Source organism: Astyanax mexicanus, chromosome 18 (assembly GCF_023375975.1).
Source record: "Astyanax mexicanus isolate ESR-SI-001 chromosome 18, AstMex3_surface, whole genome shotgun sequence".
In the NCBI taxonomy this organism is placed as follows: domain Eukaryota; kingdom Metazoa; phylum Chordata; class Actinopteri; order Characiformes; family Acestrorhamphidae; genus Astyanax; species Astyanax mexicanus.
The window spans coordinates 8012274-8040042 of record NC_064425.1 but is presented as its reverse complement, the minus strand read 5'-3'; the positions used below and the strand labels follow the sequence as shown (position 1 = coordinate 8040042).

General features: G+C 39.3%; 1 protein-coding gene across 3 annotated transcripts in view; it reads left to right on the top strand.

The window, feature by feature from the left end:
* Nucleotides 1-27769, top strand: part of LOC103041663 (limbic system associated membrane protein) — a 1356419-nt gene that overhangs the window by 1212001 nt on the left and 116649 nt on the right. For all 3 annotated transcript variants that reach the window (XM_049467007.1, XM_022669057.2, XM_022669050.2), the window contains one exon: nucleotides 26440-26672. In XM_049467007.1, the coding sequence (XP_049322964.1) occupies nucleotides 26440-26672 (233 nt within the window). The remainder of the gene's footprint in view (nucleotides 1-26439; nucleotides 26673-27769) is intronic.

The window sequence follows — 27769 nt, the reverse complement described above, 5'->3', positions numbered from 1 at the left end:
ACACAGAGAAAAGATGAAAAAGAGATGAGACCTTTTTTCAATAATGAAACTAAATAAAGACTCTTCCGTTTTCAGTTTCTCTAAGAGAAAGAGAGAAGGAAACATAAAAGGGTGAGAGAGGAGAGAAATATATGGGAATAAAAGAAGAAAGAGAAAAGAGAGAGGGAAGAATAAAACAAAAGAAGAGAAAAGAAACAAGAGAGACAAGAAATAGAGAGAGGAAAAGAAAGAGTTATCTCAACAGAAAGAGAGAAAAAAGGAAGAAAACATAGAACAAGGGAGAAACGAAAGAAACAGAATGAGAAAGAAAAGAGAGAAAGGTATAGGGGAGAAATCAGGAGAAAGAAAAAAGTGTGAGAGAGAGAGAGAAAGAGAGAGAGAGAAGCAAGAAGAGAGAGTAAATAAAAAGAGAAAAGAGAGAAAGAATAATAAAACAAGGGAGTTAATAGTGAAAAGATGTAAAAGGCAGAAAGATAACAGCAAGAGAAAGAAAGAAGTAAAGAGAAAAAAAGAAAGACAAAAAAATACATAATGGGGAGAAAAGTACCTAGATAAAAAAGAGAGAAAAAGAAAGAGTGGTCACAAAACACAGAGAGTGAGAAAAGGGAGAAAAAGTAGAATAAAAAGAGAAGGAAAAAAACAAAGGAAGATGAGGAGAAAATAAAAATGATTAAAAAAAGAGAGCAAAAAAAGAGATAAACAGAAAGATATGCAAAACAAGAGAGAAAAGTAAGAGAAAATAAAATGATAGAAAGAACAACAACAGTTTGAAATTACTGTAAAAGAAAGACAGGAGGGAGAGGGGGATAGAGAAGAATAAAAAGTAATACAATAAAGAAGAAAAGAGAGAAATATAGAGCGAGATAGAGGTAGAGAAACAAAAGCTAGAACTTTGATAGGTTTGTTAGAGATGCCCTATCTGAATGATACTGATTAGTGCCCATTCACTCTTATTCACTGTTCACTACAACATTAGCATGACCTACAGGACAGAAACTCCTACATTTGTTCACTCAGCATCTTTCTCTCTCTCTCTCTCTCGTTCTCTTAGCCCCGCCCACACTGAGGGTGTAATTAATGTGCACAGTTTGTTTCCTGATCTCCATCACTGTCGTCTCTCAGCGTTTCATTAGGAACACTTTCTCCGCTCTCTTAGGCCGAGCTGAACGGCTCTGTAATTACTGGGACTCGTGGAGCCGCTGTTGCTAAGGTCGTGTGTAGCGTGTTAGCGTGCCGCGCTTCCTTTCACACAAATATTAGGGCTCTGCGGTCGCCTCGGCGCGCCGGCGGAGCGGAGAAAATGTTTCGGCCAGTATCGATTTTCAGCCAGGAAACTCCGGCTGGACACGTTTTCAATTAGCTGAGGACAGGAGGTCTAAATAATTCACCGGCTTCAGATAAACACTTTTGGGAAAAATGCTAACTCGGCTAATAGTGAATGAAAGCTAGCGGGGACATGTTAGCCAGGGCTGCTCGCCGTGTGCTTATATTCATTATTAGCCAAATTAATCTCACACTAAAGCAAGAACTTGAAGTGGATTTCACTGAGGTTACAGCTCTGAATGTGTTTCCACACTTAAAACTACACAGCAAAATCTTTTTTTTTGGGATAAACTCCCTGAGAGTTATTATCAACTTAAGTGTATATGCATGAACATAGAATACACTCTATAACTATTAAAGTAACTATTTTCTGGGAGTTGGCCTTTTAATTCTAACTGTTCAGGAGTTAAATCTGAACTGTTGTGGGAGTTAAAATACTCACAACATCTAGCGTAAAATACAGCTTTCAGATGGAGTTAATTTTACCATAAACTCCTTCATAATGTAAAAAATTATTGCAAATATTTGTGTTATTAAACTAATATTATTTTAAAACATTAAACTATTTTTAAAAATTACTGATCGCAATAACAATTTCATACTCAACAAGTGTATATCAGTGTATTTTTCCATTGCGTGGGAATTTTAATCCTGGATTGCCAGCACTTTATCAGTTTGGACTTTACAATGCAGAAGATGGTAACTTGCTCTTATAGCCTACAGCGCATCGGCTAGGCAAACAACCATTTTATAAAATATAATGGAATACCCAATAGAAGGTAGCCATGGTGGGCAAAACTTCACACTGATATACATATAAATATATGAATAAATATGAATAAATGATACTTAGTCACACTTCTTAACACCATGGAATAAACTCTGAAATACTACACCGCCAAAGAGTTCCCCTCAGCTCAACTCATAGTCTAATTTGGAGAATAAACTCTTGGAGAACAAAGACTTTTATACATTTTTGTTGCTGTGTACCTTATATACTACATTAATAAAGACTTACTTTTTTAACCACTCAGGGAGTCTTTGATATTCTTAAAAAAAGCAGCATATTGTCGATATGATAGGATAATGTATCATGATATGATAAAATATTAATTATCCCAGCTCTTCTTCTGTGTTTTATTTTTATTACTTGTTTTACTTGTTTAACATCGATGTGGGCAGTATATCGTTATGTGAAAACTGTCACGCAGGTGGAGATGATGAGAAGAACTTTAATAATTATAAACAGTAAACTCCGGTAATATAACAGAAAGCCAAGACAAGAAAACACAAATCAAAATTACAAGACTGAAATAACAAAAATAACTAAGATGAGATTAAAGAACAATCAAAACTAAGAAAACAATACTAGACCAACCTGACACATACACAGCAAGGTAGCACACAAAAGACTCCACGAGGAACACTGAAACAGAGGGGCTTAAATAGACAAGGAGCGTGAGGAACACCTGGGCCAGGATAATGAGGGGGCGGGGTTACAAACAAGACACAAGGTGAGATCACTAATGGTTAGGGCGGGGCTAGGGTGGAGACAGAACAACAACAAAACAATGCCATGTGCTCAAAAAAGTACATGGCGGGGAACACAAGAAGCACAGAGAACCAATACACACATAATAGAAATAGAAAATAACATAGGGAGAGAAAATACAAAGGGGGTTTACAGTGAAAATATATAAAAAAAGTAATATAATAGAAAGAGAAAAAAGAAAAGAAAGAGAGAAAAAGAAAGTCATAAAAGAAAGAAGTTATGATATGTTATATGATATTTGATAAATTGCCTAGTTTACTTTTTATACTGGTTTAACATGTAGTCCTAGCCATGAACTAGCATTTATGTGTTTTGCCATTTAGCACAAGATCAGCATAAACATGAGGGTGTGGCCAGCAACAGCTTATTTGCATAAAAGTGTCAGAGCTTTTAAACGGCTCATTCTGAAAATGGGACTGAAACTGGTGTAGAATATAGAATAGAGCTGGTGAGATCTCTTTATGAGAGATATTTATGTGGGAGGTATTTTGTGTAAGGAACTACATGAACATGTTTTTTACAGTATAGCCCACAGACCTATTCTAACTTGTATAAAAACAGGTATAATAAGGTATAATACTGTATTTCTGCTTTAACATCCGTCTTTTTTTTTCTCTTTCATTCTGTATTAGTGATTTTAACACTAAAACCACACCGTTCCTCATAAAGACTCAGTAGAAACAGGAGCTTGTTATCTGTGTCCTGCTGTGATGACCCATTGACTAGGTTGTTACTGTTATCCAGACTCTCATTAGCAGCAGAACGTGAATGTTTCTAAAGCTTCAGTGATTATTCCTCCTACGCTCTTCTCTTCTTCTTTTTTTTCCTCTTCTCGTTTCTGGCGTTTGCTGCTACAAATTTCCTTCTCAGGCAGGAGAAATGGCTCTGAGTTATTTTTTTTTTCTTCTTTTCTTCATTTCTGAGAAGATTAAATAGTTGATGGTGTTTCTGCTGTCGAAATCAATGAAGCTCCGCTCGCGTTGAAAATGAGCTTTGAGGTGTTTCTCCTTTTTTATCGTCAGCTGCAGATGTTTTCATCGCGAGCGGTTATTGTTGTGCAGCTCGCCGAGGCTGGGGGAAACAGTGGCGTTATTAAGGAGAAGCGTGTGCGTTTTTCGTACGGGCTGTCAGACGTCTGTCGCGGTGGATTTAAACAAAGGCGGGGAGTAATGAGAGCTTGTACTCGCTTCCTCCGCTTCACAGCTACACCAGGCACTTCGGAGAGGTAGTCAGGAAAAAGAAATGAGAAAGAAAACTCTACGCCTTTCAACACCGGCTCCGGAAAAACGAAACGTCTCACTCTCCTCTCATATATATGAGGAAGACTGACACTTCAACACTGCACCTCCACCCCTCTGTTCAGGACTCGCTGCACCTGGGGCCAAAGATCAGACTGATCAGATCCAAATCGCTGTGTTTCACATTATTACCAACCCAAAAATCACAGTCCTGAATGGTGATCCTGTTAAAATGTACTTTAAAACCGTGATAATTTGGACACAGTTTTATAGAAAATTTAAAATTGAGAATTATTATTTGAACAGTTGTTTATTTGTGCTCATATTTTAATTTACTAATTTCTGAAATTAAACAAAAAAAGAAAGAGACAGAGAGAGAACAAAAGAGAGAGTAAGAGAGAGATCGAACGAGCTAGTGAGAGAAAGAGAATGAGAGAGAATGAGAGACGGCGAATGAGATGGAGAGAGAATGAGAAAGATAGCGAGAGAGAGAAAGAAAGAAACAAGGAGAGAATGATAGAAACTTAGAGAGAGAGAGAATGAGAAAGAGAGCAAGAGAGAGAAAGAGAGGACAATAGAGAAGTAGAGAGGGGTAAAGAAATAGAGAAATAGAAAGAGAATGAGAAAGAGAGAGTCAAAGATTAAGAGAGAGAAAGCCTGAGAGAACAAGAGAAAGAATAAGAGACAAGTAGAGTGAGACAATGAGAGAAAGAATGAGACAGAGAGAGAGAGAAATAGAAAATTAGAGAGAGAGAGAATTAGATAGAGAATGAGAAAGACAGCAAGAGATAGAGAGAATAATAGAGAATTAGAGAGAGAGAGAGAAAGAAAGCATAAGAGAACAAGAGATAATGAAAGAAAGAGTGAGACAGAGAGAGAGAAATAGACAATTAAAGACAGAGAATGAGATAGAGAATGAGAAAGACAGCAAGATAAATAGAGAATAATAGAGAATTAGAGAGAGAGAAAGAAAGCCTGAGAGAACAAGATATAATGAAAGAAAGAGAGAGAGAGAGAGAATTAGAGACAGAATTAAATAGAGAATGAGAAAGACAGCAAGAGAATAATAGAGAATTAGAGAGAGAGAGATAAAAAGCTTGAGAGAACAAGAGATAATGAAAGAAAGAGTGAGACAGCTAGAGAGAAAATGAGAGAAAGGGTGTAAGATAAAGAGAGAATGAATGAGACAGGGAGAGAGAGAGTGCGAGAGAGAGAGATGGAACTTTATAATAATGTTATAACATTATCATTTAATTGGAGGTTGTTTCTTTTTTAAAAGCTGATTCTTTATCTCTCAGCATGTGAACAGGAGTGCATGAGAAGGTGCTGTTGTAGAAAGAGTTATTAACGTGTAACTAAACAGTTATTAGAGACATGCATTATAAAGTATTATAAAGATGTTATTACCACAGCCACCTGCCTTATATTATTGTCATTTTAAGACGAGCATTTTATTCCAGCGATATAATAAAATAATAGCATAGTAATGCTTAAACAATCACTTGTTAATTATTAAGAAAAACACACATTAGAACTGAAAAATAAATTAAATATAAAGGCCATTTTTAATACTAGCTCATTCATTTTAATGGGCTCTCCTTGCAAAGAACAATATTTTTAAATCTTGAGGTCATATACATTTTGCATGACAGGCCTACTTGAGGCTAACATACTGTATAGGCTTGTGGCTGCTGTGTTTGTTTGGTGATAACATAATGTATGTATATTTATGTTGCTAACATATTTGCTTGGGGTAGCATGTTAGCTTGGCGTCTAGTATGCTAGCTTGTGGCTAGAACAGTGAATTTACCCTCAAACACATGGGAACTAATTATTATTTTTTTTATTGTATTGAATAGAAGTGCTAAATTCAGCCTTTTTAAAGCATCCACAATAAGTTTTCACGCTTTCTCAGATTTGTTAAAAAGGTAGGCCTATGGTTACACAACAAGTGTGCCAGTGCTAATTCAGATTAACACTGTGAATGTACGATTTTAGCACTGAGACTGTTGAATTAACAGTGGCAGACTTGCTGTATAATTATAAGGGTGCATCAATATGGAAACTCTGGGCTGCTGCTAATAAATTGGATTTCTGTCACCTCCAACTAGTCTAGTTGCTAGGCTATCCTCTCTACAGTGATGCCTTTGGCAGGCTAATTGGTTGCTTCCTAGGTCCCTAACTTGTAACAAGTCCCTCCCTTGAGTCCCTTATGTCCCCTTAAAATTAAAATATTGTACAAGACCAATTACATAGATAACAAGACAAATTTGTTTATATAGCGCTTTTTACCGAACTGATGATGTCGCAAAGCAGCTTTAGAGAAATATAGATGCAGATAGATGGTAGCAGATTAGAGAATCAGACAAAACGTTAAACATATAATACAGTATTTGATATATAATGGGCCAGTCCTGTCTCGAACTGTCTGCCTGTCCTGGTCTCTAGTTATTATTCTAAAGACCATTAGCATTACCCACAATGTGAAGCATTGGCGTTCCAGCTCATATGATTGTTCTGATTGTCATTTCCTGTTTCCCCTTGTATAAATACCCATCTCTTTCTGTTCCCCGTTGACGAGTATTGGCCCTATCTATATCCCTAGATCTTCTACCCTGTTGTTTTTGCGGTTTTGCTCCTTAAATCTCCCTCAGAGCTGAAGAAACTCTTCAGAAACACAAACAGAAAATAAGACTCACATGTTTCTTATATTATCACATGTACTATCAAGGCTAATATATAAGAGGGGACCCATCCTCCTTTGGTCAGTCAACTATAATGAATGAATGTTATAAAAAAGTCCTTACTTTTCATACTACTTATACTTAGTCAGTACTGACATCCACATAGGTCTAATACTGTATATTCAGGTGAATAGCAACACCAGCAGTGGAAAATTCCTAATTAGTGTTCATATAAACTTGGTTATAGTCGATAGTGGAAAGTAAGCAACTAGTTTAAGGTCGTTGGCATGAACTGGACGATGGTCAGCTGATCTGTGGTGGGTGATGGGGAAGTTTGACTTCCAGAAACTTCCATCAGTCTGGCCGGACAGGTGGGCAGTCAGAAACTCAAAGAAAGGAAAAATATGGAATTAGTTTTGACTGGATTTATGGAGAACAGAAAATATTCAACATTATCAGAGTGTGACTAATGACTCCGTTCGATCTGTTAGAATATAACGGCTTAACTAAAGGAAGAGAGCAAGAAGGTAACTTAAGCCTTACCAGGATGGGATAAGTTTCTCAGGAGGGATGTTTTATCACTCAGTAATAAAAATCTTGCAACCAGACTACAATTAAAAAAACAGGAGGACCAGTGAGTTTTTTTTTTTTTGGCTTTCTCAGTCAGTAGCTCCTCCATTTCCACTCGCTGTTGTGTTTACGTGATTTTCAGTGGAAATGCACACCCAGAGTGTAATTACGGTGCGTGGCAGTGGACAAATAAGTTAGCTATTTTGTTAAACGCGAGGAGACGAAACTCAGAGATGTGCGTCCGGACAGGACTAAAATTACCGGAGGACCACAGAGTTCAGCGAAAAACAGTAGGTAACTCAGCCTGTAATTTTTTGTTGCAGAGGACGTCTGAGAAAAACACGTACATGGTTGTTCCGGACGGGAATAAAATCACAGAGGATAAACCCCCTCATAAAAGAAATGGGATTATGGGAAAATTATTCGAGGACCCCATGAGAAACTAATTAATCCTGTCCAGATAGGGCTATAGACACGGAGGCACCCTGAAACACTGGCATCCACCCACTCCACCATCCACAAACCTCCGAGTGATGGCATGCAATGGGTTGTTAGTGGACAACAGCACTAGAATCAGAATCAGTATACCACAATTCCCAATGTCCATGTGAAAACCTGGATCTGCTAAACTAAAAATGTAAGTTTATAGTCTAGTTTATAGACTAGACTTAAAGATTAAGACTAAGACTGAGTCCTGATCATTTTCAGGAAGGTTATTCTAGTGTTGGAAGCAGAGTTGGAGCTTTATAGGATAAAGTTCTTCCACTTGTTTGAACTCTTCTGAATTTTGGATACTACTAGGAAACCAGCAGCCTGTGATCTGAGTAATCCTGACGGAAATCGTTAATAATAGGAGACGATGGGCAAGTTTTCATGTTGGTAAAGATGTACGTAGTGCTTTTCATGCTCATGATTTGTTCTTGCACATTTGGGACTTATCAAACTCTCCCTTTGGTTTTATATGCCTGGAAATACTGCACCTGCTGAACTGAGTGGATGGACTTTCCTGTAAGGATTAGGTACCGGTAGGCCTTGTATTCTTGTGTGTGAGTATAGGTTGAGTGGTCGGCCTATCAGCAAATGGAAGAGAAATGCACAGAGGTCCAATAAAACCCTGCTCTCCGCTAGGCCTGCTAGCTCTGCTAGGCTCCTTGTGAAACAGGATTTAATAAGAGGTGGCGCCGTCGGCCGGTTCAGAATCTAAATCACTCGCCTTCCCTCTAGTACATAATCTGTTTACACTGAATAATTTAACAACAGGGGGAAGGGGTTGTAAATTTCGATGTCCCGGCTCTTCGTTCGGAAGAGGAGAGAGAGAGACAGAAAGAGCGAGAGAGAGACAGAATCAGATAAACAGATGTGGCCTGTCCCAGCTTTCGATTTATAGAGACGGAGCGTGAAAGCTAAGGAGTTAGCATGTCAACATGTGTGCTGTGGGGAGCCCTCAGGGACGTCTAGGTCTTCTGAGAAGATCTAATCATTTGGGGAACTGAAGAAAAATAATAAAAATAAAAAAAAACTTGTTGGCTTGTTGGATTTCAGTCTGAGCTGAAACCTGTTGGGAAAAAGAAATTTTGTTCTGTAGTATTTCAGCAAATAATCAATCACTAAACAAGTGAGCTTTCCTATTGGCTAGGCCTTCAGGAGAATTGTGTTATGATATTCTGATTTCCTGTCCAATAAGGGTACTACCTACACTGTAAGCCCGGATAAGTTACATTTAATTGCCTTAAAAAGTTAAGTAATGGGTAATGAAAACGTAAGTTGGCATAACTTAGAACATCGAGTTATTATTACAACTAAAGGGGAAGTTGATTTAACTTTTTTATTTTTGTTATACTGTAAGACTGGATAAGTTGAGTTTACTTAACTTTTTTAAGGCAGCCGGTTTGCTCAATTTTTTAAGTAATGGGGAATGAAAACTTAAGTTACAATAAATTAAAACATCAAGTTATTACAACTAAAGGGGAACTAGATTTATTTCTAAGGTAGCCCAGGGGGAATCACTACACACTGATGGTGAGTGTAAACTTACTGTTACTGTTTATACACGTAAGTGTTTTAATCAACCAAATAATCTTAATATGTGTAGATTAACATCTCAAGCGCTCGTTTGACTTTGAAAGAAAACGTTCAACATGGCGACACACTTGCTCTCTTCAATGTAGGCATCCTTACAAGTCTTGCTTTATGTATCTTATAATCCAGTGCATCTTGCAATACTAAAAATACGGTGAGTGTAATTGTAAATAAGTATTTAAGTACGTTTATCGCAAATTATTTCTGGCACAATAATCCACACAAAATACATTATTGTGGCAGGACTGGTATTAAAGTTATCAAGTGCTGCTGAACAAAGCTAAGCTACATGGATGCTAATTCACACTGCACTCATAGCAGGAGCAGAAAGCAGCACCAGTGTTCCGCAGATGGGGCTGGATAGACTGTCTGGGTGGACTTTTGTTATGTGGAGTAAATGAAAAGCGGGGAAATGATAATCCCATTGTCTCAGGCTGTTTGAAAGAGAGCCCAGTTGGCTCACCCTGTCCCGGAGCACCGGAGGCTTTTTCAGATAGGCTCGTTTAATCAGACTCCTGGAGCAGCAGCACTCTGCTCTGCGCTGGAGAGAAATCACAAAGTCCTAGCTTCCGTTGGACGGGAGCGTTCCCCTCAGATAGCTCACATTGGACGGCACTCAAGAGCCTGAGAGAGCGCCAGTACTGTACTCATGAAAATGGGAAGATCATGGAAAGATGGATTACTAGGAGCATTTCAGCCTGGAGGGCATTTGGATGAGACGCGGTACAGGACAGCCTATCAGAACTGACCTCATTTGCGTATTTTAGTACACTACTGTTAAACGTTTTGGAAAACACCCAGTTTTTAAAGGTCCTTGCAATTATCTGTTTTTTTCATCATTATATGTAAGAAGCATTAAACCTGGCCATCAGCTATAGCTATATATAGTAGATGTGACGTGACTCAACCACCAAAAATTACATTCATTGGCACGATGGTGGCGCTATAGCAAAGTATTATACTTTTTGAGCCGTAACTTTTAAACCATAAGGCCTATTCTCAAAATTGTTGAGAATTGTTTTGTCTTGTTCTTCCTTATTCCTTATTGGGTCAAGAAAAAAGAAAGAAAAAAACAACTATTCTAAATGACTATTCAATTTGGACTATGAAGCTCCACCCGCATAAATTTCTTGCTAATTTGCATAATATGCAAAAGCTATTTTTAGAAAGCTTGGAGCTATATTCCAGCTTATTTTTCCCTTGTATATGTATAGTGTTTTTTTTCTTTTTACACTGCAAAAAAAATATATATATATATTGGTAAAAACTAGACAAAATTAATGTATGTTAATATATACTTATATTAAGTAAAAGCGTTTATATATTTATATATGGAGGACCAAAAATTACGTAAGTATAAATAAATAAATGCACATATAAATGAATAAATAAATAAATAAATACACACATAAATAATTGTATAGGTAAATAAATAAATTAATAAATACATGTATTATTTATATATTTATTTATTCATTCATTCATTTATATGTGCATTTATTCCTTAATTTATTTCAGTATTTCTACATTTATTTATATATTTTTTTATATTTACGCATTCGAAAAAAACTCAAAAAGTAAGACTCAAATCATAATGGAAATGAAAATGCAAATAGTAAAATTTAGAAAAGCTGACAGATCTAAGAACATTAATTGTAAAGTTCAGAAAATGTTCTATTAACTACAAATTGCTAGCAGTTAGATCCTGAAAGCTGGGAAAGTCATTCTTGTATGTATAGTTGTAGGTAGGTGTGTGTGTGTGTGTGTGTGCACGCGCGTGTGTGTGTAGTTTATAAAGGGATGTTTTCCTCTGCTATCTGATATTGAGGATTTGTTTATGGAAGTGTGTGTGCGTGTGTGTGTGTGTGTGTGTTGTGGGAGAATGGAAATGTCAGTGTGTGATGTATAGTTGATATGAAGAGTGTGAGTGGGCTCTCTGAATGCAGCCAGGCGCTCAGGGATGAAGCGCGGGCAAGGTGAGAATATCATCCTCATCCTCACCTTCACACATGCAATTCCTTTCTCCCTCTCTCTCTCTCTCTCTCTCTCTCTCACTTCTCTCCCTCGCTCTCTCGTTCCCTCCCTCATCTGAGTAACGACACGTAGCTTTTAATACACCTGCCCTATAGCCTTCCACACCCTGTCAATGCTCCATGCTTCTCATGGAGACTTTGATAAAGAAATAATATAAAACAAATATACTAATAGCCTATTATCAGAAACACCACTTAGGAAATTAAATAACAAAGCATCAGTCCTTAAAGGAGTAATCGTTCGAAAAGATAGTGATCATGTTAAATGGCTACAGCAGTCGAATTTCAAAACACCGGTTAGAGGTGTACCCCCGGCCACCCAACCACAGACGCCAAGCTCACTCGGGTTGCCAAGCTGAGGACGCTGACCCTACATAAACCAGTGCAAAACAAGCAAGCAACATTATAAACCAGCTCATGTGGATTTTATTTCATAAAACTTTGTCTGCAGCTTTATATACTGCTAGCTGCATTAACTTAAACCTTAAACTAAAGTCTGTTATACTGGAAAAAAAGCCTACTGCTCCGAAAATACACACCCTAGACCAAGGGCGGCAATTAAGTTGATCTCAAAGCAGGTAAACCCAAGAAGAACTAAAAAATAAATAAATAAAATAAACACACTGCTCCTCAAGCGGGCTTGAACCTGGGTCGTCAGGGTCGCCATTCAATACACCATTACTACCCCACCTAGAGAATTGGGATGCGTTTGAGAAAAAAACGCCTTTTAAGGAGATAAGGAGCTCAAGAATAGGCAGAGCATGACCAAGAGATAAGGGTGGAATGTAAACAAAAGCACCCCAGAGAAGCTATTTATTTATTTATTTATTTGGTAACACTTTACTTGGATGGTCCATTTGATGGCCTCTTTGATGCTCAACTGACATTCAACTAACATTCAACTACATGTCTATTAAATGCAAATGAACTAAAAGGTGAAAGTAAATGATTCTCTCTTGAATACAACCCTACATTCAACTCTAACCCAAACACTTATCTTAATATTTTAGGATTGGGTTTAGGGTTAGATTTTAAGCTTAGGTTAAGGTTAAAGTTAGGGTTAGATGTAGGGTTCGATTTTATGGTTGATTAAGGGTTAAGATTAGGGTTGAGTGTAGGGTTAGATTTTAAGCTTAGGTTAAGGTTAGGGTTAGGTGTAGGGTTAGATTTTAGGGTTGATTAAGGGTTAAGGTTAGGGTTAGGTGTAGGGTTAGATTTTAGGGTTGATTAAGGGTTAAGGTTAGGGTTAGGTGTAGGGTTTGATTTTATGGTTGATTAAGGGTTAAGGTTAGGGTTAGGTGTAGGGTTAGATTTTAGGGTTGATTAAGGGTTAAGGTTAGGGTTAGGTGTAGGGTTAGATTTTAGGGTTGATTAAGGGTTAAGGTTAGGGTTAGGTGTAGGGTTAGATTTTAGGGTTGATTAAGGGTTAAGGTTAGGGTTAGGTATAGGGTTAGATTTTAGGGTTGATTAAGGGTTAAGGTTAGGGTTAGGTGTAGGGTTAGATTTTAGGGTTGATTAAGGGTTAAGGTTAAGGTAAGGGTTAGGTGTAGGGTTTGATTTTATGGTTGATTAAGGGTTAAGGTTAAGGTTAGGGTTAGGTGTAGGGTTTGATTTTAGGGTTGATTAAGGGTTAAGGTTAGGGTTAGGTATATGGTTTGATTTTAGGGTTAATTCATGCTTAAGGTTAGGGTTAGGTGTAGGGTTAGGTTCTATTTTGAATCATTTACATTCAACATAGGGTTAAGTTAAATTTAATAGACATTTAATTCAGTGTTAGTTGAATGTCAGATGAGCATCAACAAGGCCATAAAATGGACCATCCAAGTAAAGTGTTACCATTATTATTTTTTTTATTATCGATTATTAAAGTTCAAACAAGCTCACGGGCCAAATGTTTCATGCTTGCAGGCTACATCTAGCCCGCAGGCCACCTATTGCCGAAGCCTTGCTCTAGAGCTTGGCCACCAGGTAAAATGTGTGACGTGACTCAACCACCAGCGAAGATGCGAAGTGAAAGCTTTAGCTTACCTTGCTAGCCTAGCTAAGCTAATCTATCTCAAGTACCCTCTGATTTGATATTCCAGCTGCACACAGACAACAGATGTGAACGTGAACACTGGAAATTATGAGATAAAGTAGCTTATTTAGAGGAAAAGTAGCCAACTTGATGTCTGTCTTGTAGTCCTTCTGGGCTTAAAGTCTTTTCCATCTGTTGAACTCACTGCCAATATTTGCGCCATTTTGAATCCATCTTTGGTCATTGAGCTTTTTATGCAGATTCTTGTTGGGATAGAGGGGTAAAGTGTCTCGTTTCTTGTTGGGATAGAGGGGTAAAGTGTCTCGTTTCTTGTTGGGATAGAGGGGTAAAGTGTCCTGATTCTTGATGGGATAGAAGGTTTGGTGTCCCGTTTTTTAACAGATTTTTTTGTTTGTTTTGGATAAAAATGTAGGGTGTTCTGATTCTTGTTGGGATTTTTATTCCGTCTTTGGTTATTGAGCTTTTTGAGCAAATTTTGAGGCTTGCATCATGATAACATGACCATATTAGGTTGTTTTGTGGCATGATCATCTCATAATAACACTTTTAAATTATTTGAAATGTAGTTACTTAGTTACATTACCGGGGTTATATTATTTATACCAATAAAATCAAAATGTTTATTTCACATTTGGCAACCTGACATCTTGTACCAGCAACATGCTGAAGATGCTTTTAATTTGTATTTTTTTGGCTTGGCATCAACATGCCTCTGTAATGTTGATGTAATGATTCTCCAGGGTAATCAGCAATACCGTACAGATGCATCAGATACAGATTAGCCTAAAAATACTAAGCTCTTCCTGCGATTCCACATATTTCTCACATATTCATGACCAGTTTTAACAAATGTGTAACTCATTTACACGTTCTCCTTCAGGGATCGAGCTCACACACGTGCCCAGTCTCTTCCATGCTGTTCTGGCAGATGATTACGGTGGATTTCCCACTCAAACATCCTGTACTGTGACACACCATGGCGGGCGCAAGTCTTTAGCAGCCTGCTGCTCCGTTTCTGGCCATGCTTTAGCACTGCGGAGGCTAGCGTCTGGGGACTCGGTGATCGCCGAGTCCAGTCAAACGCTGCATACTAAATAGTCATCTCCACTCGCTCATGCTGCCTTCAGGAGAAGCTTTAGAGGAAAAGGACAAAAGTACAAAGTAATAGTGACTAAGGCTCAATCTCATCTCCCATTCCACTCCTTGACTCTACTACTTAACCTTACACTTCTGTTTAGCATGTTTACAGCTAGAGGTAGGCTATCACGATTCTTGTTGGGATAGAGAAGTAGGGTTTCTCGATTCTTTTTGGGATGGAGGGGTAGGGTTTCTCGATTCTTGTTGGGATAGAAAAGTAATGTTTCCAGATTCTTGTTGGAATAGAGTAGTAGGGTTTCCCAAATCTTGTTGGGATAGAAGGGTAGGGTGTGCCAATTCTTGTTGGAATAGAGCGGTAGGGTGTCCTGATTCTTGTTGGGATAGAGGGGTAGGGTGTGCCAAATCTTGTTGGGATAGAGGGGTAGGGTGTCTCAATTCTTGTTAGGAAAGAGGGACAGTGTATCCTAATTGTTGTTGGGACAGAGGGGTAGGGTGTGCCAAATCTTGTTGGGATAGAGCGGTAGGGTATCCTGATTCTTGTTGGGATAGAGCAGTAGGGTGTCCTAATTCTTGTTGGGATAGAGCGGTAGGGTTTCCTAATTCTTGTTGGGACAGAGGGGTAGGGTGTGCCAAATCTTGTTGGGATAGAGCGGTAGGGTGTCCTGATTCTTGTTGGGATAGAGCGGTAGGGTGTCCTGATTCTTGTTGGGATAGAGCAGTAGGGTGTCCTAATTCTTGTTGGGATAGAGCGGTAGGGTTTCCTAATTCTTGTTGGGACAGAGGGGTAGGGTGTGCCAAATCTTGTTGGGATAGAGCGGTAGGGTGTCCTGATTCTTGTTGGGATAGAGCGGTAGGGTGTCCTGATTCTTGTTGGGATAGAGCAGTAGGGTGTCCTAATTCTTGTTGGGATAGAGCGGTAGGGTTTCCTAATTCTTGTTGGGACAGAGGGGTAGGGTGTGCCAAATCTTGTTGGGATAGAGCGGTAGGGTGTCCTGATTCTTGTTGGGATAGAGCGGTAGGGTGTCCTGATTCTTGTTGGGATAGAGCAGTAGGGTGTCCTAATTCTTGTTGGGATAGAGCGGTAGGGTTTCCTGATTCTTGTTGGGATAGAGCGGTAGGGTGTCCTAATTCTTGTTGGGATAGAGCGATAGGGTGTCCTGATTCTTGTTGGGATAGAGCAGTAGGGTGTCCTAATTCTTGTTGGGATAGAGCGGTAGGGTTTCCTGATTCTTGTTGGGATAGAGGGGAATGGTGGAATGTTAGGGCCACATAGCCCCTCAAACTGAGAATTATTGGGGACAAACTCTAATAATCCAAAGGGTTATAAAAAAATAACCCATTTGCATTACGAGGAGTTTAAGAGAGATTAAAGACAGATTTCCCAACTTCTTTTTTTACACTGTAGTTTAATGAAGTTACAATTAGAGGAGTGTTTTTCATTACTCATTTATGTATTTATTTATTTTTTATGTATCAGGTTCTTGAAGAGTTGTTCCATTGTATAGGGGGAGGGTTCCAACTACTTTGTCGCTCCTGATGCTGTCAGCCTGGCTGCTTTGTACTACGAACTACACAACAATGTTTCAATTCCCAGCATGCACTCACAACGGACTTCCCTTACTCTGCTTCCCTTATCATGTGTTGCTACGGTGTTCTCGCTCTGATTGTTAGCACCTGGCCTGTCTAGTATATATACCCCTCTGTTTTCTCTGTGCCTCACTGAGTATTAAGTCTAGCTATCTAGCTTGTGTTACCCATCTGTTTTTGTTTCCGACTACCGATTTTTGCCTTGTACACTTTATTGTTTGTTATTGTTGTCGACCTATTTTTGTATTGTGACTCCTCTTTTTCCTTGCCCCTTATCTGACTTGGATTATCGGCTTTACCATGTATGAACCCGTTTTGCTTGACTACGCTCTGGCATGTTGTTTAAATTCACTGCCATACTGTTTCTGACCCTGCCTGCCCCTGACTACTCCTGTAAGCCTAGCCACTTTATTAATAAACTTTGTGATTGGTTTCCGTGTAAAACTTTCTGTTTTAACGGTTCCAAGATGAAGGGTCACAAAAGAAAACAAGGGTAGAGGTAGAAATGAGAAATATGATTGGGTATAAGAATGAGATGCTAATCTTTCTTTGGCTTTATAATGTGTAGCTCCGCAGTAAAACTAAAGAAGCTAATTTCAGACGTCAGACACATCTTGGCTGATTGATAGTGCTGCTTGATTTGAATGCGGCTCCTCGTTAGGATGATTTGAGCATCTTTTTCTGAGGATGTTTTTATGTTTCTCAAAGAAAGCCTGCTATTGTGGAATTTGTCTTGAGCAGATTCCAGCAGAATCATTATAAAAACAGGTGTCGATTTTTTTCTTTTCAATCAAGTCCTGTTTTATTCTTCTGCAAAGCCCACGTAAGTTGTCATTGATCTGTTTACAGATAATGTAGCTCTTTGAAATCACTCATGTTGGGTTTTTATGGTGTCCTAACAATGAGTAGTCAAACAGAAAATTTAAAAAAAAGCTTCTCATTCGGTGTGTTTTCCTTCTCTTTATGATATTTTTTTTTTTACGTTATAAGTGTAATATTGAAGACTATAAAAAAGCTAAACAGGGAAAAAATGCAGAATTAGTCTGTAAACAAGAAGAATATATATTTTTAAACAAACCAGAATATGTTTTATACTTTAGATTCTTCTAAGTAGCACATGTATCTTTGAGAATAGATCTGCACACTCTTGGTATTTTAATCTCAGTGTCTTCGTGAGGGAGAGTCCCCTGGAATAGTTTTCTCAGCATCTTGAAGGAAGGAGTTCCTGGAGGTGCTGAACAATAGTTGCTGCTTTTCCTTAACGCTGTGATGCTCCTGCTCATCCCAAACCACCTCAAATCACCAGTCAGGTTGTAAGGAGCAGTGAAGCCACTCTGCTGAAGTACATCATTATAAAGGAGTTTCAGTGAAGTTTCTCCGGCACTAAGGCTGGAGCAGTATTAGCATTAGCCGCTAACCGCAGCACTAGCTCTTTTTGCCGTTCTTTTTTTTTTAAGAAATTTAGGACCTGCTTGAATTGTTTCTTACCATTGTCGCTTAAAATACGCCTTATAACCCAGTGCACCTTATACAGAGGTTGGACAATGAAACTGAAACAGCTGGTTTTAGACCACAATAATTTATTGTGGTGACGGACAGTTCTGGTGGAAACAGGAGAGTTGAGGTGCGCATTGAATTCTGCCGTGATTTGATCAGCCGTGGTTTTATGTTTCTTGGATACAATCCGGGTTAGCACCCGAACATCCCTTTCAGACAGCTTCCTCTTACAGCGTCCACAGTTAATCCTGTTGGATGTGGTTGGTCCTTCTTGGTGATATGCTGACATTACCCTGGATACCGTGGCTCTTGATGCATCACAAAGACTTGCTGTCTGTCTTGGTCACAGATGCGCCAGCAAGACGTGCACAAACTCTTTTGAACTCTGGTATGTCACCCATAATGTTGTGTGCATTGCAATATTTTGAGCAGAACTGTGCTCTTACCCTGCTAATTGAATCTTCACTCTCTGCTCTTTCTGGTGCAATGTGCAATTAATGAAGATTGACCCCCAGGCTGCTCCAATTTATCCATGAAACCTCCCACACTAAAAGGACAGGTGTTTCAGTTTCATTGTCCAACCCCTGTATTTGAAAATAGACCAGAAAATTGACTTTCATTGATAGTGTGCCCTATAATACGATGCACCTTATAGTCCTTAAAATACGCTACATAAAAATTTGCACGTCATTCATATTCACCCAAAGTTCAATACCTTCAAGTCCAACACCTTCAAATCAAGCCCTGATTAAAACTACAGTTTTTATACTACAGCAGAACTACAGCTTCTACTTTCCATATGTGCTTTTTTAAAAAAAAAAAAAAAACTTCCAAGTTTATCTTACTTTGGAATGATTTTTTTTTTTAGATGATTAAGTGCTGAGAAAAAACATTAATTTAAAGCTGGCAGTGGACCCAAGCATGCAAGTTTGTGAGCATGTGATCGGCCGCAGAACCTGCTGCGAACTGAGTGATAACAGCAGCCTTATAAGTTTATTGCATGCTGCCCTACGAGAGGTGATGCCAATAAAACCCAGGCCAAGTTCTGTGGCGGTGTGCTGCGTGCTGTCGTTTAGGTTGATTTGTGCCGCACGCCGGAGAATGACCACCTTCTGCTTTGGCCATTCATCAGTTCTGCCCACTTATAGGCACCAGGCACGGCTGCAATGCTGTGAGATTGCTTTTGGACCAATGGTTCTTGGGCCAATGGTCCTCTGGGACCCCAGATGGTATCATCAACACTTAGACTCGCATAGACTGGACGTTCTGTGAGTTTGCGATGGCTAGATAGGAACTGAGATGCGGCGAGAGCTTTGGCTGTCTTTGGGCGCAACAAAATACCCAACAGACCCTGTGGCATGGTCAAATCTGTGGCGTTTTTGGTAACACTTTCTATTAAAAATCTGGTGTGCAGTGGTGTGCAGTAAGGCCCTTCTAACCCTTCAGAGAATGGGGAGACAATAGGTGCATGTAAATCATTACATAATATTTAATCAGAAAATATATGTATTATATATATAGTTATTGTAAACTATAAGCATAGATAAAAGCATAAGCATTGCTTTTCGTTTTTAAGTTGCTATGGGGCTCTTATCTGACTGACAGCTGATTTAACCAATCAAAACTGCTTTTTAAAATGGCTTCTGCCCCCTTGTGTCTGCGTGACCCTTCTACTGATTTTTTCAAGGGTGTAGTAATGAGGGTATTAGCAAAGTCGCAGGACAATCTAACCAATCAGATTCATGATTTTCACTACGGGGTGGGGCCATGACTGTCTAACCCCTTCTCGGTAATCTGGGGTCCCCACTATATTAACTGCACGCCACTGGAATCAGGTATCTATAAAGCATTATAAATGCGTTCATAAAGCTTCCTAAACTATTCATAATGCTTTACATAAGCCACTTGACATAAGCATTTCTAACTATACATACATATTTATAATCTCGAACATAAAACGTTATAACACCACAGTATAAAGCTTTACAGCACAAAGCAATATAATGCAATATAATATATTCATATTTACTGTTTTTAACATTATTGGTCAGACCTGTTTCATAAAGCTAAATAGATCTGGCGTTCACTCACATAATGTTTTATCACGATAGACAGCGATTCCTTCCCTCTAACTCTTATATGTTATAATGAAAATTGTTCTGTAAATGCACACAACATCTAATGAACACTTATAAAGGCTTTTCGCAGACTTTTGGTACAGTGATGAGTCATTCCAAATTACATTAACAAGGCGTATAACAGATTGTAAAGCTTTATAAGGGGTTTTCACAGACTTTTTTTAATTTGTTATATGCCTTTGGTAATGTGGAATAACTCATTACTTTAACTAAATCTGTGAAAAGCGCTTATGAAGGTTTATAATTTGTTATATGCCTATGGTAATGTGGAATAACTCATTACTTTAACTAAATCTGTGAAAAGCGCTTATGAAGGTTTATAATTTGTTATATGCCTATGGTAATGTGGAATAACTCATTACTTTAACTAAATCTGTGAAAAGCGCTTATGAAGGTTTATAATTTGTTATATGCCTGTGGTAATGTGGAATAACATCACTTTGTCACAAGTCTGTGAAAAGCGCTTATAAGTGTTCATTAGATGTTATGTGCATTTACAGAACAATTTTCATTATAACAAATAGCAGTTAGAGGGAAGGAATTGTTGTACTTGATAAAACATTATGTGACTGAACTCAACATCTATTAAGCTTTATGAAACAGGTCTCACCAATAATGTTAAGAACAGCAACTACACATATATTATAATGCATTATAATGCTTTGTGATATAAAGTTTTATACTGTCTTGTTATAACGTTTTTTTTAATGTTTGAGATTATAAACATTTATGTACAGTTAGAAATGCTTATGTCAAGTGTTATAAAGCATTATGGATGGTTTATGAAGCTTTATGAATTTATTTTTAGGGCTATTTAGATACCTGATTCATAGAAAATGTTATCGCATTTTCAAAAAAAAAATAGTAAAAAGGTCAAAAAAATATTTTTAGTGTGTGTGTTGTTACTTTCAAACTTCAGAGCAAAGGGAAAGATTTTGTACAGCAGGAGGAAATGTAAAAGGAGTTTATAAAATAAAAGATAAAAGCTTGTGAAAATAAAAATGACTGATGGTAGAGAACCAAACAGAGCAGATGGTAAATGAAGAGCTAATTTCACATTTCTGTTTTGTTTTTTTTTGCCACAGCAAAAATTGTTCCTCTGAGAGCTTGTAGGATTATGATGGACGAAGAAAATAAAGAAGAAAAAGAAAACTAGACTGAGAAAACACTGAGAGACACAGGTCGTGATTTTGTGTCAGCGACAGCATTACTTGTAGAGAGTATACTGTATATAATACAGGGGTTGGACAATGAAACTGAAACACCTGTCATTTTAGTGTGGGAGGATTCATGGCTAAATTGGAGCAGCCTGGTGGCCAATCTTCATTAATTGCACATTATTGCACCAGTAAGAGCTGTAAGAGTGTAAAGGTTCAATTAGCAGAGTAAGAGAACAGTTCTGCTCAAAATATTGCAATGCACACTATAACATTATGGGTGACATACCAGAGTTCAAAGGAGGAGAAATTGTTAGTGCACGTCTTGCTGGAGCATCTGTGACCAAGACAGCAAGTCTTTGTGATGTATCAAGAGCCACGGTATCCAGGGTAATGTCAGCATACCACCAAGAAGGACCAACCACATCCAACAGGATTAACTGTGGACGCTGTAAGAGGAAGCTGTCTGAAAGGGATGATCGGGTGCTATTCACGGCAAAATTCAATGTGCACCTCAACTCTCCTGTTTCCACCAGAACTGTCCGTCACCACAATAAATTATGTTGGTCTAAAACAAAATGTTTCAGTTTCATTGTCCAACCCCTGTACATCTTCCTTTAGGCAGTTTTCGTCACATGAACACACTTGGATGGCTCTTAGTGTGTATTCGAGTGGGTAGTGCAGTGCCTGTGCTTTGGCTTCACTGCACTGTTAAGGACAGCTCATCTCTCAGAGCCTTACCTCAGATACCCCTTCAGATACTCTCCCACTGCAACCCAGCCGGAAACAAGGCCAAGAAAACCTCTATAAAAGGAAATCCCTTCCTTCCTCATTCTCTCTGCACTTCCCTACACTTTTAACCCGTGAGAGGTCTCGCTTCCAAATTGAGTGTGCTGTGATAATAATGATGGGCAGTCCAGGATGCTGAGTGGATAACTAGCATCCACATTGAGATGGACGTGGGAGGGAATGTAATGTAATGACTGGTTTTGGAGCAGATGGTGGGCGTTCAGTCGATCGGCACTGGATGAACGATGACCAGATTTGTGTGGTTCGCAAATGAAAGACAGGGGATTGGCTTTGGGGAATCGACTGAACAAACTGTACCATTTGCAAAAACTTGCTAAAACGTACAGCTCTGGAGAAAAATAGAGTTTCTTTGATTTTATCAAATTGAAAACCTCTGGAATATAATCAAGAGGAAGATGGATGATCACAAGCCAACAAACCAAACTGAACTGCTTGAATTTTTGCACCAGGAGTGACAGCATAATGTTATCCAAAAGCAGTGTGTAAGACTGGTGGAGGAGAACATGCCAAGATGCATTAAAAACGAGGGTCATTCCACCAAATAATGATTTCTGAACTCTTAAAACTTTTTGAATATAAACCTTGTTTTCTTTGTATTATTTGAGGTCTGAAAGCTCTGCATCTTTTTTTTATTTCTGACATTTCTCATTTTCTGCTCTGAATGGCAATATTTTTATTTGGCATTTGGGAGAAATGTTGTCCGTAGTTAGAATAGCATATAATAAAACCACAGTGATCATTTCACTCAAACATAAACATATACATGGCAAAATCAAAGAAACTGATTCAGAAAGTAAAGTAAATAACACATTTCTAGACCTAAATTTGGACTCAGGAATCAAAATAACTTGAATAGTGAGGTTTTATGTTTGAACTGAACAAACTGAACCATTGGGTTCAAGTTTTGGCTTGATAAATAATGAGCCAAATTTTGATCTTATCTTAGAGCAAGTGGTGGGTAGAGATTAGAATAGGACTGGGCAAACAATGGCTAAATTTGAACAAGGACTATGGTAGTGTAATGGGTTGGGAGCAGTAGCTCTCCAGCCCAGAAGGTTTTAGAACCCAAGTGCTGAGCAGCGGATCTCAAAGCAGGTAAACCCAAGAAAAAGGAAAATAATAATAATAATAATAATATATAATCGTTAGTATATATATATTAATAGGATATATAATATTATATAATAATATAATATATATATATATATATATATATATATATATGTATATAAATCCTCATTAAACCCCGCTCCACGCGGGGATCAAACCCAGGCCGTCGCGGTTGCAGCCCAGTGCTCTAACCGCTGCACCAGCAAGCGGATTGGGGTGCAGCTGCTTTAATCGCACTTTAAAGAGCCTCCGCCGAAAGGGGCGGAGCAACGAAAACGGGCGGAGAGTAAAAACGGGTGGAAAACAAAAAGCCACGCCTAGCATGCGTTAGAGTGAGGGGGAGAAAATGTAAATAAGGCTTGCCTGGAAGCGGCTACCTCTTATGAGACGAGGTGAAGGATTAACTAAACAAAAGGGGCTTCCAACGAAAACAAAACTGAACTAAGGTGCTTGTGGATTTAAACGCTGCTCCACCAGAGAGGGCAGGAACAGCGCGGGAGAGAGAAGGTAAACAACCGCGTGCCTCGCAGTGAGAGACACACACAGACACAGAGACTCGAGAGGGGCAGCAGAAAAGAGCACACCGCTCTGCTCCACCAGACTAGAGACAGGTAGATGGCGGCTGTGGAGCTCACTGCTCTACACAGCTCCACCAAACTCGAAAGGGAAAAAGAGATAGATATAAAGAGCCGGGGCTCGCTCGGAAAACCGGCATAGATTCGCTCTCACGAGCTTCAAAGATCCAGCGCCGAGTGGCTGGTTGGCGCTGCTTATAAGCTGTTGAAAGCAGGTGTTGATAATTAGCCAATTAGCCCTCGGCGCTGGCCTGGCGCGCCCTCCGATGCCCTGGAGGACACCTCGATCGGGCACCAGCCCTTACAGGTAGAGATTATAACATTGGATATATTTGAGCAAGTAGGCACGGATTGCCTTGGAATTAAGCAAACTTAACTATTAAGTTCAGGCTTGATTTGGGCTTGATTAATGATGGCTAGATTAGAGTAAGTGTTGCCCAATTACTAGGATAAGACTAGACAAACAATACAGGGTTTAGGGCAAGAACTAGCTAGAAATGCTAACAATGGCCAGACTTGAGCATGTGGTAAGCAGGGATTGGATTTGGACTGAACAAACTGAACCATTGGGTTTAAGTTTTGGCTTGATGAACAATGAGCCAAAATTTGACCTTACCTTAAAATAAATGGATAGGATTTGGATTTGACTGGATGAACAATCAAGAGAATAGAAGTAATGATTAGGTAGAGATGATGACGATGGCTGGATTTTAGCAAGTGGCAAGCAGGAACAAACTGAACCATTGGGTTCAAGTTTTGGCTTGATGAGCAATGAGCCAAATCTTAGAATAAATGGTAAATGGCAGGTAGAGATTAGGATTTGACTGGATGAACAATCAAGAGAATAGAAGCATTGATTAGGTAGAGATGATGACAATGGCCGGATTTGAGCAAGTAGTAGGCAGTGATTGGATTTAAACTGAACAAAACCAAACTATTGGGTTTAGGTTTTGGCTTGATGAGCGAGCGGTGGTTAGAGATTGGGATTGGACTGGAATAACAATCAAGAGGACTAGACAAGCGATGGTCAGATTTGAGCAAGTGCTAGACAGGCACAGGCTTTGAATTTAACAAACCATTGTGTTAAAGTTGTCACTTGATCAACAATGAGCCAAAATTTGACCTTATCTTAGAGCAAATGGTGGGTAGAGATTAGGATTTGACTGGATGAACAATCAAGAGAATAGAAGCAATGATTAGGTAGAGATGATGATGGCTGGATTTGAGCAAATGGTAAGCAGGGATTGGCTTTGAATTGAACAAAACCAAACCATTGGGTTTAGGTTTTGGCTTGATGAACAGTGAGTCAAAATGTGATCTTACCTTAGAGCAAATTATGGTTAGAGATTGGGATTGGACTGGATGAACAATCAACAAATTAGAAGCAAGGACTAGGTAGAGATGATAATGATGGCCGGAGTTGAGGCAGGGATTGGCTTTGGCCTGGGTTTAAGAGGCAAGTGGTGGCTGGATACTTTCCTCGATTCAAGAAGCTCTGACAGCAATTTCTCTGGGGATCAAGCTCCAACGTGAAACACTGTCAGTGTCCACTAAACCCTTTCTTCTCACTCATTCGCTAACTTGGCACATCTTTCCTCTTCTCGTTAGTGTCTCACACAAACTCTTGTTCACTGAATACACACTTACTTTCTCACTTTAACTCTTTCTGCTCACCCAATCAATTTCTCTCTCTCTTTGCACTCTTTTTCCTGGTATGCTCACTCTTTCCCTCTCTGTCTATAGTTGTCCCTCTCTGTCTTCCTTCTCCTCCTTTTCTCTCTCTTTCTCTATCTCTTTCCTTCCCCCGGGCAAGGCCTCGGGCTTCCAGCATACACATCCGTCACTGCAGCAAACTTGCTGTCAAACAGAGGGAGAGAGAGATTGGCTAGCTGTTGTTTAGAGGCTGTGTCGATCGAGCGGACAGGCCCTGGTGAAAAGCCTCGTTAGTCAGCACTAAAGCGATGGGGGGAATGGCAGAGAGGGAGAGAGATGGAGAGATGGACAGATAGAGAACGATGGCCAGCTTCGCAAAACAAAAAAACAAAAAAAGAATCGTTTACACGATCGGCCTCAAACATGATGATGCTTGAATTCGCTGCATTGAATGTTGTCACCTTTAAACAGCAGGTAGTGCAGTTGCAGCCGCAGGGAATGCTGGGAATGCTGGTATATTCTGACACTTTTACACATCAGCCGATCAGCAGGGATCTGCAATATGATTTGTATCTAGTCATTCTAACCATTGTAATGAGCTGTGCATCTTCTCTGCTGCTGTAAACAAAAAGAAAGAACCCTGATCCCCTGCTAACAGTGCTACAGGTACATCTAAAAATAGTTGAACAACATTGAAAAGTACTTAATTAAAGTAATTCGAATTAGAATGTGAAAAGCATATGTTATATAGATGTTCTTTTGTTGATAATTATGGCTTACAGCCAATGAAAACCCAAAAATCAAAAATCCAAAAATCTCAGAAAGTTTGAATAATATATATAAGACCAATTGGTGTTTTTGGCAGTGTGTGCAATGTGCAGTAAGAATTCCTGCTGGAAAATGAAATCTGCATCTCCATAACAGTTGTCAGCAGAAGAAAACTGAAATGAAGTGCTGTAAGATTTTCCAGGAAAACACTGCACTTAATTTAGACTTAGATATATAGATATAACAAAGTGCATCAACAGCAGCAGATGACATGTCTCTACAAGCCATCATCGTCCATCAGTAAATTTTACATTTCATTTGTAAATCAAGGGAGCAGAGTCTGGAAAAAAAGTGGAGAGACACATAGTCCAAACTGCTTGAGGTCTAGTCTAGTCTAGTGAAGTTCCCACAATCAGTGATGGTTTGGAGAGACATGTCATCTGCTGGTGTTGATTTTTTCCAAGAGAAATCTTGTTTAACAGCATCCTTACAGCCCTCTCTCTTTCTCTTTTTGAATCTCTCTTCCCAGGTGCTACGTGGATGACAAAGTCTCCAAGGTGGCCTGGCTCAACCGCTCCAACATCATCTTTGCCGGTGAGGACAAGTGGTCTCTGGACCCTCGCGTGGACCTGGTGACCAAGGGCCAGCTGGAGTACAGCCTGCGCATCCAGAAGGTGGACGTGTTCGACGAAGGTCCCTACACCTGCTCTATCCAGACTAAGCAGCAGTCCAAGACCTCCCAGGTCTACCTCATCGTCCAAGGTGAGCTCGGAGAGTCAGGGAGTCGGGTGATTGACAACCCGTCAGTCCCCCGACAGCCCATCATCTGTTATAAAGTGCCTGTTGTCATTCCTGCCGCCGCAGTCTTAATGCCTCAAAGCCAGCCGCCTCTGACAAGGACTTGCCAACCGCCGCCAAGGACTCCGTTTCCCAGCCTGTCAAACAGATGGAGATTTAAATATGCATTGTAGGGAGGGGGGAGGCCTGAGTAGCGAGGTTTTACGCGTTGGATAAGAGTTGGTTTATTGTACGATATTATGACAAGGTAAGCTGGAGTGGCATTTTGACACAAAAAGGCGTTGAGGCGATACGCCGAGCAAATGTTTTAGGTGTCAGTCTTCGGATATGACGTGAAGGGATTTCAGATTTGATAGCAAGATGCTGTGAATGCATGTTATTAAGCTACTCGGAGGGTTTGTTACGGAATTACACGGTTCACTCTGACACGACGACTTGAGCGAAAAGTAACGAATTTATACATACCTACCGCCGCTTCTGCTTATCACATGAACTGTGCAAGATGTTGCTTCCGACACTTTTGCTCTAATTAGCTTGTCAATCCCAGGAGACAACGCTGCATATTTTCTACATATCACGATATTTGCATGTCAGATAAAAGATTAGATTGGTGGCAAATCAGTCATTGTTATTATTAACCCCTGTGACATGTCTTTGTCCATGTCTCTCAGGGAAAGGGGTGTGGCCACTGTGGCATGGCAAATCAGCAAGAAGGAGAAAACGTCCTCTTAAGCATGTCCTCTTGGACAGGGTTGCATTATGGTCTAAGGTGCAGTTAGTGTTATGAGGAAGACCTTCTAGGCAGCAGGTCATGTCATTGAATGTGTTTGAGAGCATCAGTTGTAAAGTAGTGAAGAGGTTGAGTTACAGGTATACAGTGAATAACCTTATTTGAGTAATGTTCTAATCCAGATTATGGCAAAAAAAAAAAAACTTAACTAAGTAAAGAAAAAAATACTTTAAGAAATGATGGTCAGTCAATCCGAAACATTTCGAGAACGTTGAAAGTATCCTCAAGTGCAGTCGCAAAGACCAAGACAACTTTGTTATGTAGTAATCTT